Source organism: Ascaphus truei, chromosome 10, assembly GCF_040206685.1.
Source record: "Ascaphus truei isolate aAscTru1 chromosome 10, aAscTru1.hap1, whole genome shotgun sequence".
Taxonomy (NCBI): Eukaryota; Metazoa; Chordata; class Amphibia; order Anura; family Ascaphidae; genus Ascaphus; species Ascaphus truei.
The window spans coordinates 676,604-690,125 of record NC_134492.1 but is presented as its reverse complement, the minus strand read 5'-3'; the positions used below and the strand labels follow the sequence as shown (position 1 = coordinate 690,125).

General features: G+C 49.9%; 1 protein-coding gene across 1 annotated transcript in view; it reads left to right on the top strand.

Moving 5' to 3' along the window:
- RPAP2 (RNA polymerase II associated protein 2) overlaps positions 1 to 13,522 on the top strand; it is a 143,097-nt gene that overhangs the window by 3,055 nt on the left and 126,520 nt on the right. The window contains 2 exon segments of the mRNA XM_075615546.1: positions 6,619 to 6,733; positions 11,941 to 12,039. Of these exon segments, the coding sequence (XP_075471661.1) occupies positions 6,619 to 6,733; positions 11,941 to 12,039 (214 nt within the window).

Here is a 13,522-nt window from a genome sequence, read left to right as displayed (position 1 = left end):
TCACACACTCCCCATTCTCACGCACTCCCCCTTCTCTTTCAACACCCCACCACCGCTATCCCTCAATTCCCCCCCCACCACCGCTATCCCTCAATTCCCCCCCCCACCACCGCTATCCCTCAATTCCACCCCCACCACCGCTATCCCTCAATTCCACCCCCACCACCGCTATCCCTCAATTCCACCCCCACCACCGCTATCCCTCAATTCCACCCCCACCACCGCTATCCCTCAATTCCCCCCCCACCACCGCTATCACTCAATTTCACCCCCACCACCGCTATCCCTCAATTCCACCCCCACCACCGCTATCCCTCAATTTCACCCCCACCACCGCTATCCCTCAATTCCACCCCCACCACCGCTATCCCTCAATTCCACCCCCACCACCGCTATCCCTCAATTCCCCCCCCACCACCGCTATCCCTCAATTCCACCCCCACCACCGCTATCCCTCAATTCCCCCCCCCACCACCGCTATCCCTCAATTTCACCCCCACCACCGCTATCCCTCAATTCCCCCCCCACCACCGCTATCCCTCAATTCCACCCCCACCACCGCTATCCCTCAATTCCCCCCCCACCACCGCTATCCCTCAATTCCCCCCCCACCACCGCTATCCCTCAATTCCACCCCCACCACCGCTATCCCTCAATTCCACCCCCACCACCGCTATCCCTCAATTCCACCCCCACCACCGCTATCCCTCAATTCCCCCCCCACCACCGCTATCCCTCAATTCCCCCCCCACCACCGCTATCCCTCAATTCCACCCCCACCACCGCTATCCCTCAATTCCCCCCCCACCACCGCTATCCCTCAATTCCACCCCCACCACCGCTATCCCTCAATTCCCCCCCCACCACCGCTATCCCTCAATTCCCCCCCCCACCACCGCTATCCCTCAATTCCCCCCCCACCACCGCTATCCCTCAATTCCCCCCCCACCACCGCTATCCCTCAATTCCACCCCCACCACCGCTATCCCTCAATTCCCCCCCCACCACCGCTATCCCTCAATTCCACCCCCACCACCGCTATCCCTCAATTCCACCCCCACCACCGCTATCCCTCAATTCCACCCCCACCACCGCTATCCCTCAATTCCACCCCCACCACCGCTATCCCTCAATTCCACCCCCACCACCGCTATCCCTCAATTCCACCCCCACCACCGCTATCCCTCAATTCCACCCCCACCACCGCTATCCCTCAATTCCCCCCCCACCACCGCTATCCCTCAATTCCACCCCCACCCCACCACCGCTATCCCTCAATTCCACCCCCACCACCGCTATCCCTCAATTCCACCCCCACCACCGCTATCCCTCAATTCCACCCCCACCACCGCTATCCCTCAATTCCCCCCCCCACCACCGCTATCCCTCAATTCCACCCCCACCCCCACCACCGCTATCCCTCAATTCCACCCCCACCACCGCTATCCCTCAATTCCACCCCCACCACCGCTATCCCTCAATTCCACCCCCACCACCGCTATCCCTCAATTCCCCCCCCACCACCGCTATCCCTCAATTCCCCCCCCACCACCACTATCCCTCAATTCCACCCCCACCCCCACCACCGCTATCCCTCAATTCCCCCCCCACCACCGCTATCCCTCAATTCCACCCCCACCACCGCTATCCCTCAATTCCACCCCCACCACCGCTATCCCTCAATTCCCCCCCCACCACCGCTATCCCTCAATTCCCCCCCCACCACCGCTATCCCTCAATTCCACCCCCACCACCGCTATCCCTCAATTCCCCCCCCACCACCGCTATCCCTCAATTCCACCCCCACCACCGCTATCCCTCAATTCCACCCCCACCACCGCTATCCCTCAATTCCACCCCCACCACCGCTATCCCTCAATTCCACCCCCACCACCGCTATCCCTCAATTCCCCCCCCACCACCGCTATCCCTCAATTCCACCCCCACCACCGCTATCCCTCAATTCCCCCCCCACCACCGCTATCCCTCAATTCCCCCCCCCACCACCGCTATCCCTCAATTCCCCCCCCACCACCGCTATCCCTCAATTCCACCCCCACCACCGCTATCCCTCAATTCCCCCCCCACCACCGCTATCCCTCAATTCCACCCCCACCACCGCTATCCCTCAATTCCACCCCCACCACCGCTATCCCTCAATTCCACCCCCACCACCGCTATCCCTCAATTCCACCCCCACCACCGCTATCCCTCAATTCCACCCCCACCACCGCTATCCCTCAATTCCCCCCCCACCACCGCTATCCCTCAATTCCACCCCCACCACCGCTATCCCTCAATTCCACCCCCACCACCACCGCTATCCCTCAATTCCACCCCCACCACCGCTATCCCTCAATTCCACCCCCACCACCGCTATCCCTCAATTCCCCCCCCACCACCGCTATCCCTCAATTCCCCCCCCACCACCGCTATCCCTCAATTCCACCCCCACCCCCACCACCGCTATCCCTCAATTCCCCCCCCCACCACCGCTATCCCTCAATTCCACCCCCACCACCGCTATCCCTCAATTCCACCTCCACCACCGCTATCCCTCAATTCCACCCCCACCACCGCTATCCCTCAATTCCACCCCCACCACCGCTATCCCTCAATTCCACCCCACCACCGCTATCCCTCAATTCCACCCCCACCACCGCTATCCCTCAATTCCACCCCCACCACCGCTATCCCTCAATTCCACCCCCACCACCGCTATCCCTCAATTCCCCCCCCACCACCGCTATCCCTCAATTCCCCCCCCACCACCGCTATCCCTCAATTCCACCCCCACCACCGCTATCCCTCAATTCCCCCCCCACCACCGCTATCCCTCAATTCCCCCCCCACCACCGCTATCCCTCAATTCCACCCCCACCACCGCTATCCCTCAATTCCACCCCCACCACCGCTATCCCTCAATTCCACCCCCACCACCGCTATCCCTCAATTCCACCCCCACCACCGCTATCCCTCAATTCCCCCCCCACCACCGCTATCCCTCAATTCCCCCCCCACCACCGCTATCCCTCAATTCCCCCCCCACCACCGCTATCCCTCAATTCCACCCCACCACCGCTATCCCTCAATTCCCCCCCCACCACCGCTATCCCTCAATTCCCCCCCCACCACCGCTATCCCTCAATTCCACCCCCACCACCGCTATCCCTCAATTCCACCCCCACCACCGCTATCCCTCAATTCCACCCCCACCACCGCTATCCCTCAATTCCCCCCCCACCACCGCTATCCCTCAATTCCCCCCCCCACCACCGCTATCCCTCAATTCCCCCCCCACCACCGCTATCCCTCAATTCCCCCCCCACCACCGCTATCCCTCAATTCCACCCCCACCACCGCTATCCCTCAATTCCCCCCCCACCACCGCTATCCCTCAATTCCACCCCCACCACCGCTATCCCTCAATTCCCCCCCCACCACCGCTATCCCTCAATTCCACCCCCATCACCGCTATCCCTCAATTCCACCCCCACCACCGCTATCCCTCAATTCCCCCCCCACCACCGCTATCCCTCAATTCCATCCCCACCCCCACCACCGCTATCCCTCAATTCCACCCCCACCACCGCTATCCCTCAATTCCACCCCCACCCCCACCACCGCTATCCCTCAATTCCACCCCCACCACCGCTATCCCTCAATTCCACCCCACCACCGCTATCCCTCAATTCCACCCCCACCACCGCTATCCCTCAATTCCCCCCCCACCACCGCTATCCCTCAATTCCCCCCCCACCACCGCTATCCCTCAATTCCACCCCCACCACCGCTATCCCTCAATTCCCCCCCCACCACCGCTATCCCTCAATTCCCCCCCCACCACCGCTATCCCTCAATTCCACCCCCACCCCCACCACCGCTATCCCTCAATTCCACCCCCCCCCCCACCACCGCTATCCCTCAATTCCCCCCCCACCACCGCTATCCCTCAATTCCCCCCCCACCACCGCTATCCCTCAATTCCACCCCCACCACCGCTATCCCTCAATTCCCCCCCCACCACCGCTATCCCTCAATTCCACCCCCACCACCGCTATCCCTCAATTCCACCCCCACCACCGCTATCCCTCAATTCCCCCCCCCACCACCGCTATCCCTCAATTCCACCCCCACCACCGCTATCCCTCAATTCCACCCCCACCACCGCTATCCCTCAATTCCACCCCCACCACCGCTATCCCTCAATTCCACCCCCACCACCGCTATCCCTCAATTCCCCCCCCACCACCGCTATCCCTCAATTCCACCCCCACCACCGCTATCCCTCAATTCCACCCCCACCACCGCTATCCCTCAATTCCCCCCCCACCACCGCTATCCCTCAATTCCCCCCACCCCCACCACCGCTATCCCTCAATTCCACCCCCACCACCGCTATCCCTCAATTCCACCCCCACCACCGCTATCCCTCAATTCCACCCCCACCACCGCTATCCCTCAATTCCACCCCCACCACCGCTATCCCTCAATTCCCCCCCCACCACCGCTATCCCTCAATTCCCCCCCCACCACCGCTATCCCTCAATTCCACCCCCACCACCGCTATCCCTCAATTCCACCCCCACCCCCACCACCGCTATCCCTCAATTCCCCCCCCACCACCGCTATCCCTCAATTCCCCCCCCACCACCGCTATCCCTCAATTCCCCCCACCCCCACCACCGCTATCCCTCAATTCCCCCCACCCCCACCACCGCTATCCCTCAATTCCCCCCCCACCACCGCTATCCCTCAATTCCCCCCACCCCCACCACCGCTATCCCTCAATTCCACCCCCACCACCGCTATCCCTCAATTCCCCCCACCCCTGGCCACACACGCACACAATCCCCCCTACAAATTCCCTCCCACACACACAATACCCCCCCAATACTCCCACCACACAAAATACCCACAGATATACAACACACACTTACCTTAGGGTTGGACCCAGGTCTACCGTTCCTGCATTTGGATGCGGAAGTTGGGCCTGACTTCCTTGCACGCCCAATTTCCGACGCGGACAGAAGGGAGAGAGAGACCTCCAGCAGCTGGAGAGCGCTAGGCCTTGGCAGCAACTAGAGGCCGGGCACAGAAGTTTGGGCTCTGGCCGGGCCCAACATCCAGCGCCGACCAGTCAGGCCACACAAAGCCGCCGGGCCCGGGACCGTTGTCCTGGCTCTCTCCCCTTGTTGGCGGCCCTGCCTGTTTGTAACAACGCCTGTCTTCATGTAACTATTGCAGTGGCATTGTGACAAGTTTTAGGGCATCTATTCCCTCCCAAATGTAAGCTTTTTAGCTTTCTTAAAATTTGTCATGATGTGTTAACTATTTTTAATGACATATTTTCATAATTGACAATGTTTAATGCATACAGGCATTAAGGACACTCACTTTAAGTACACTCACCAGTAAGGACATATCGCCCAATAGGCAAACGGCAGCTCACGCATGCGCCTGTCAGCACGTCCTGAACAGCAATACCGGCTCCCTACCTGTACCGAAGCTGTGCGCAAGCGGGGAGACCATAGTGCCTGTTACACATGTGTTATTTACATCAGTTATGCACGTATATAACGATTGCAGTACAGTACATGCATCGATAAGTGGGGAAAAGGTAGTACTTCACTTTAAGTACATTTTCGCTTTACATACATGCTCTGGACCCATTGCGTACGTTAATGCGGGGTATGCCTGTTCACGTTAATTTTGTATTTCTTGCTTATTTTATAATTGGGTGGATCGTAAAATGAATGACAGATTTGGGCAAACAGTCTGTATTAAAGTTGCAGACCAACAATATCCTACATGTGTTGTTTTTTTTAATAATTCAGTTCTATACTATGAAAAAATACTTGTAGCATTAAAAAAAAATTTTTTTTAAACCTCTGACATTTTTAATGTATTATAATGTAACAAGCATTTTATGTTTCTATAGCAACAATTTGCAAAGTCACATCCCCTTCCTCTTCTGATACCGGCTGTGGCACACCACTTTTTCAGCCCTGCCCTCTCTAGCAGTGCACCAATTGTATCTAGTGACTGCCTGGTCACATGATCTTCCCCACAGAACTTTACATCTTTGGTTCTCTTCTTCTGCACTGACAGACATTTGGTGAACCCCGAGCCGAATATTCGCAGATCGATTGGCAATTTAACTGATTACTTATCATTGTGTGGATTGTATTGATGCACATATTAAAGGGGAGGGGGAAAATACCTGACAGTTTGGACTGCTTTAAAGCAGCAATCCCTCTACCCGTCTCTCCCCCCCCATATCTCCAATTTGTTTAAACTCTACTCCCCCCCCCCCCCCCCCCCACTTGTTTTTTTTTTTTTTTTTACAGTATGGGAACCAGGGGGGATCCCTGGAGATGATCTGCTCTATTTTCAGCGAAGAAAATACCTCCCTTGGTTCCCGAGATACTTACCGGTAGAGTTACTGGGTTTAAATCTCCCTCTAGGGGAAACAAAATGGCTGCCATATCTAGAGCCAAATGGTTGTTGCTTCTTATTCGATGCCCAGTTAAATCCCGTTTAAAAAAATTAGAAAGTATCTGTAACTTCATGTGTAAGTAAAGTTAAGAAGTGTCAAGTTGAATGTTTATACCATAGGAGGGCTGCCTTGGAAGTTGCTGTTAGATGCAAAATTGAATCAGAAAAGAGGGCTCTTCAGATTGTGTACCGTCTTCTAGAAGACCATGTTACAGAAGAATTCTTCACGGACTGCGTAAGTAATTTTCCTAAGATGTTGCATTTACATGTGTGCCGCTGCACAGATATACTTCTGAGTATTCAGCCATGGAGAAAGGTCTAGTAATAACATAGCCTAAAATATGAAAATTCTGCCCAAATGAAGTTGCTTTGCTGAGACAAACATACCTTATCCATGTCCCGTCAAAACGAAACAGTTTAGACATGTACAGACTGCTGGTTCTTGCTGTTTTTCTAGATTTTCAGATCACAAAACTTGTGTTGCTATTCTGTTTTCACCTCACTTGTGGCTTGCAGTACTACTAATAGCTCATGTGGGGGAAGTGTGTCCATATCAGATGCATATGTTCAACGCATTCTGTTTATATTTTAACATTTTTCATCATTAAACTGTTTCCTTTTTATGACGAGAACTCCCTAGCTTGGACAGTAGAATTTCATTTGATTTATTTCATTTCAGAGTTGAAGAGGAAGTGAGTGCTTTAATATCCTAGTGACCTAGTTCATCGCTAGAAGCTCAAATCATTGCCATTAATGTGTGATGGTAACAGGTGCCGCACATTACCAGCACTTATTTTATTTTCACACTGAGTACCAATACTTTTTTTTTATTTAGAAACTTAAAATTCTAGCTTTTCTTTTTCTCCATATTTTTTATTTGTGTGTGCAGCATAACTGTCTTTGAAATCTTTCTAAAATATGTGTTGTTACATAGTAGATGAGGTTGAAAAAAGACGTACGTCCATCAAGTTCAACCTATGCTAAATTTAGACAACCGACACTTGATCCTATATCTATACTTGCTTATTGATCCAGAGGAAGGCAAACAAAAAACCCCAGAGTCATATCATCCAATGATTTCTCATAAGGGGAAAATTAATTCCTTCCTGACTCCAAGAATTGGCAATTGGATTATTCCCTGGATCAACATCCTTCCCATGTATACTTATTTGGTATATCCCTTTATACCTTTCCTTTCTAAAAAGATGTCCAACCTTTTTTTGAACAAATTTATTGCATCTGCCATCACAGTCTCCATGGGTAATGAATTCCACATTTTAACTGCCCTTACTGTAAAGAACCCTTTCCTTGGTTGCTGGTGAAATCTCCTTTCCTCCAACTGGAAGGCTTCGTCCAGGGTGGGTAGAGGCGCACTGGCGCTCCAGCACTGCGCCCTGCTCGGCCGTGCTTTTCCTGGCCAGCTAGGTGCGCGCGCTTCTGCGGGCGTGGCCTCTACGTCACTGAGCTGGTTCGCCCACATTGGGCGAACCGCTCACGTGACGCGCTTGCGAGCGGCAAATTCAAATTTGCTCGCTCGGCAAGCGACTCAGCGCCGAGCAGGTGCACCTGCCCGCTCACGCAGGACACCTGCATTGTTGCAACGTGTCTACCGTGAACGTGCGCGCCCGCTCAGCGCCACCCTGGACGAGCCCTAAGGGATGACAGAGAGTCCTTTGTACTGCCCTTGGGATGAATAGTTCATTTGAAAGCTCCTTGTACTGTCCCCGAATATATTTGTAAATAGTTATTATATCCCCTCTTAGACGCCTATTTTCTAATGTAAATAAATCTAACTTGGCTAGCCTCTCCTCATAAGTTTGATTGTCCATCCCCTTTATTAATTTGGTGGCTCTTCTCTGCACTCTATGGAACTAGAGAATGTATTTTCTTAGGATTGGTGGCCAGAATTGTACTCCATATTCAAGGTGTGGTCTTTCTAATGCTTTGTAAAGGGGCATCATTATGTTTACTTCCCTTCCATCCATTGCCCGTTTAATGCAAGGTAAGATCTTTTTTGCTTTTGCAACTACTGCCTGACTTTGGGCACTATTGCTAAGCCTGCTGTCTACAAGCACTCCTAAATCCTTCTCCATCAAGGATTCCCCCAATTTATCCCCATTTAATTTGTAAGTCGCCTGTTTATTCTTGCATCCCAAATGCAGAACCATACATTTATCTGTATTAAACCTCATCTGCCATTTACCTGCCCACGTTTGGAGTCCTTCTGGAGAGAAATTACACCCTGCTCGCATTCTACTACCTTACACAATTTAGTATCATCAGCAAAGATGGAGACTTTGCTCTCGATCCCAACCTTAAGGTCATTAATAAACAAGTTAAAAAGCAGGGGTCCAAGTACCGGTCCCTGAGGTACTCCACTGACGACCTTAGCCCAACCTGAAAAAGTTCAATTTATGACAACCCTCTGTTGTCTATCCTTCAACCAGTTTTCAATCCAGGTGCATACGTTACTGAGTCCAATTTGCTTTATTTTGTACACCAACCTCTTGTGTGGAACCGTATCAAAAGCCTTTGCAAAATCTAAGTAGACCACATCAACTGCATTACCCTGGTCTAAATTCCTACTTACCTCCTCAAAGAAACAAATAAGGTTAGTTTGGCAAGATCTATCCTTCATAAATCCATGCTGACTATTACTAATAATTTTGTTTTCCATTAGGTATTCCTGAATATTATTCCATATTAAACCTTCAAGTAGTTTCCCCACTATTGAAGTCAGGCTTACAGGTCTGTAATTCCCCAGTTGTGATCTAGCTCCCTTTTTAAATATAGGCACCACATCTGCTTTACGCTAATCTTGTGGTACTGAGCCTGTGGAAATGGAGTCCTTGAATATTAAATGTAATGGTTTGGATATTACTGAATTTAACTCCTTGAGAACCCTTGGATGTATGCTTCAGGGCTAGGTGCCTTATTTACTTAATTTTTTTCAAGCTGCCTATGAACTTCTTCCTCAGTTAACCAATTGTTCATTAATATGGAGGTCGTGGCTTCCTCCTGCGGCACTACAATTGAAATTGATTCTTCCTTGGTAAACACAGAGGAAAAGAATTTGTTTAATGCCTCTGCTTTTTCCTTATCTCCAATAATAATCTGCCTGCCCATCTCACACTGAAAGGGTCCTATATTTTCTTTTCTCATTTTTTTTGTTATTAAGGTACTTAAAGAACTTTTTTTGGGTTGATCTTACTTTCTATTGCAATCCTTTTTCCATTATCCATTTTTGCTAATTTGATTTTCCTTTTGCAATCTTTGTTACATTGCTTATTTATTTATAAAAATGTTTTACTAGGAAGTAATACATTGAGAGTTAGCTCTCGTTTTCAAGTATATCCTGGGCATAGAGTTAAAATGACAAATAATACATGGTTACAAATACAGTTACATAAATGAACAGGGTATACATTATATACAATACATTGCATGCACAGTTAAAGAAGATGTATATTATAGGCTTATGTAACAGTTACAGATATGATTTAAATGTGAGACAGCTTTAGTTTTGAAAGAACTTAAACTGGTGGTGGATGTGAGAGTCCAGTTTTGGGGTGCACAAGTAGCGAAGGAGGAGCGGCCGGATACTTTGTTGAGCCTTGGGACCATAATTCTGATATGATGTCTCCGTCCCTTCTGACTTAAAGAATCTAAACGACTTCCTTTTCCTCCCCTACCTGTTTATTTAGCCACATTAGTTTTTACTTATTTCTTTTATACTTATTACCCAAGGGTGATAAGTGTGCTTTTCTAACAGTGTTTTAAAGACTGCCCATTTGTCGTCTAAACATCACCCCAGTGTATTACTTGTAGATTAGTCCTCAGTTTATTAAAATCTGCTTTTCTAAAGTTTAAGGTCTTTGTTGAACCCAAGTAATCTGTTTATTGATTATTTATTTGAAATGAGACCATGTTATGATCACTGTTACCCAAATGTTCCAGGACTTGAATATTTGTTATTACTTCTACATTGTTTGATATGACCACATCCAGTACTGCCCCTCTCCTGGTTGGTTCCTCAATAATTTGGGTCATATAATTGTCTTTAAGCACCCCCAAAAACCTGTTTCCTTTTGTTTAATGCTAATCTCATTGCCACAGTCTATGTCTGGATTAGTGATGTACCGGGTGGTATCCGGTACCCGGCGTTACCCGGCGGCTTTTCAGCTACCCGGAAATTACCTGGACCCGGCAGCTGGAAAGTGGACCCGGCGCCGGGTATCCGGGTAATGTCGGGGTAGTTGAAAAGTATCTCTTACTTACCTGCTGGAAGCCCGCGCGGACATCGGAACAGGAAAGCAGGGGGGCGGGGGCGGTGGGGCAGCATCAGCGATCAGGGGAGCGCGCGCGGGAGCTGCCGGACTCCATACTGCACTGTGAGCTGGGACCATGTGACCAGAGCAGGAGAAGAAGCTTTCCTATTGGACAGCCGGCAGCTCCCACGCGGGCTCCACACTGACCGCTGATGTTGCCCCACTGCCCCCGCACCACTGCTTACCTGTTCAGATGTCACTGAGGGCTTCCTCCACCCCAGGTAAGTGAAAAGTCGGGTACCCGACCGGGTACAAGGCACCAAATCCTCCGGGTACCCGTTACCCGGTTTAAAAAAAAATGTAGGACCCGGTCCAACACTAGTCTGGATAATTAAAATCACCCATTATGCAAACATGACCCAGTTTTGATGCCTTCTCCATTTGCAAAAGTATTTTAGCTTCCTCAATCTCCCAGATATTTGGTGGTTTATAGCATATTCCTACAAACATTTTCTTTATACTTTTACCTCCGCTGCTAATTTCTATCCACAAAGTCTCTACATTTCATCATTCGCTTCATAAACATCTTCCCTTTAATAGGTTTTAGATCCCGTTTAACATATAAACATATGCTTAATAAGGCCCCAAACAGCACCTTATTCTGTGCAGGCAGGATTGGTGCAAAGCATTGTGGGGACCAACTTTGGAAGCTCCTGCTGTTATTGGCAGCTATTACCCCCTCCTCGTTCCCCACACTAAGGTATAGTTTTGGGCTTTCTAAGTGTGCAGTCCCCACACGGGCTCAGGAACTCTCTATACTGTCTGGGATTCGCCATTACATATTTTTTGTGGCTACTGTAGCTCCTTGGCATCTCATGAACTCTTGGGGATTTGCGAGATCCTTGGTGGAAATCACTGCTTTTTATAGTCTAAGGGGCCATTATTGGTTATTGATTCATATTGCCATTGTTGGTACAAATTTACATATTCAAGAAAAGGAATTCATGGGCTGCTGGTAACAATCCCCATTAAGCGCCTCTTGCAGTATATTTTACCTTCTATCTCTGGTCTCCATTTTCAGTGCAGCTGGGATATTTGGAAGATGGGAATGTCCACCTTGTGAAATATTTGTAAAAACAAGCATAGAATATGTCCGGCTTTTCCTCTCTTTCAGGGCAGATTTATTAACCCAGCTCACTATAAGGACGCAGTGGATGAAAGGTTCATTATCAGATCGTGTGGTTATCCCATATGCATCAAGAAGCTTGAAAATGTAAGATTAGTTTCTTGATATTTTTTTAAATAAAGTGCTGACAAGTTGTAATTGTTGATCATCTCTTCCACTTTAGATTAAAGGTCTGAACATTTTCCTGGTCATCCAATGGCACTGGTCACTAATGGGTTAAGTCCCATCCTCCAGCTGAGAGAGTGCGGAAAAAACTTTCCACATGTAGAAGGTTCTATAGAAGGTCACAGCCCTTCTTTCCAGGTAGTCTTACTAACTGAGGTGGAATGTATTTATTATTCCTAGATGTTTTTGGTGCTTACCTGACTGCCCTTTCTCAGTCCTAGCCATGCGTTCTCAGTCTCTCTGTCACCCTGAGGACCCGATCTCACACACCTGTCGGTGCTTGCCGGTCAGGGGAAGCCTGAGCAGGCCACATAGGCAGCAGCAAGCGCAGCAGAGGAAAACGCTCCCACACGGGGAACAGGACGCACACGTTTCCCCGCTCCATGAAGGAGAATTAATAAACAGCTGGCCGCTCTAAATCACCTGCACGGGTGGAGAGCGCAGCGCCTGCCTGAACTTCCAAAACGCGTGCTTGGAAGCCTCAGTCTAGCGAGATCGTGACGTCACGCAAACACGTCATCGGACCAGGAAGTACAAGAAGCAGCCAGCATGGAGCGTTTATTGCTGCCTTGAGCTGAACAAGCCACAAGAAAGCTTACAGGAGAAGCTGAAGTTTTGAATTAATCTGATCCTGGATTTAATAACTACAGTGACGTCTTCCTCTAAGACTGCTATTCCAAAAAGCCTAAGGTAAGCCCAAGGGAGTTAGCTAGTTAACATTTTTTGTTTTATGTTACAAAAGAGAGATCGGTATTCATGATTCTTGTATTCAGTACCCCAGGCATCTAATCGAAGCAAGCGGTTGCCAGACCAGTTGAGCCTGCAGTTAAAAGAAAAGTGGGTAGAAAGACTAAATACTGTTCTGCTTGTGACAGGCCAGTGATGGAGGTCAAGAATCTCTGCGAGGGCAAGAATCTCTGCGAGGGCAAGAATCTCTGCGAGGGCAAGAAGCTCTGCGAGGGCAAGAAGCTCTGCGAGGGCTACCTTAAAAAAGCGGCCAGAGAAACTGCAGAACCCATAGAAAATATCTTTACCTGGATGAAGGATGCAGTTACACAGGGCATAGAAGCTGCGTCATATCAGTCCAGAGGACACAAGCGACTCAGATCCCGTACTAGTCTGGATATGCCAATGTCGCCCTCGACATCAGAGGATTTAGAGGAGGACCAGTACAGGATGTTTGGGAGGGAACCCAAGTCATCTTAAGAGATGAGGGAACGAGTGACCCATCATCTTTTGATCTGTTATCTGGTTGAGCGGTAAAATATATTCAGCAAATTGACCATCAAGATCAGAACGCCGATCTCAAAGATCGTATGTTTAGAGAACGTCAAAATCTAGGACGTTTCCAGTTCACCTGGTGATCAAGGAGATCTTAAAGAAAGAGTGCGCCCTCCCTGATAAA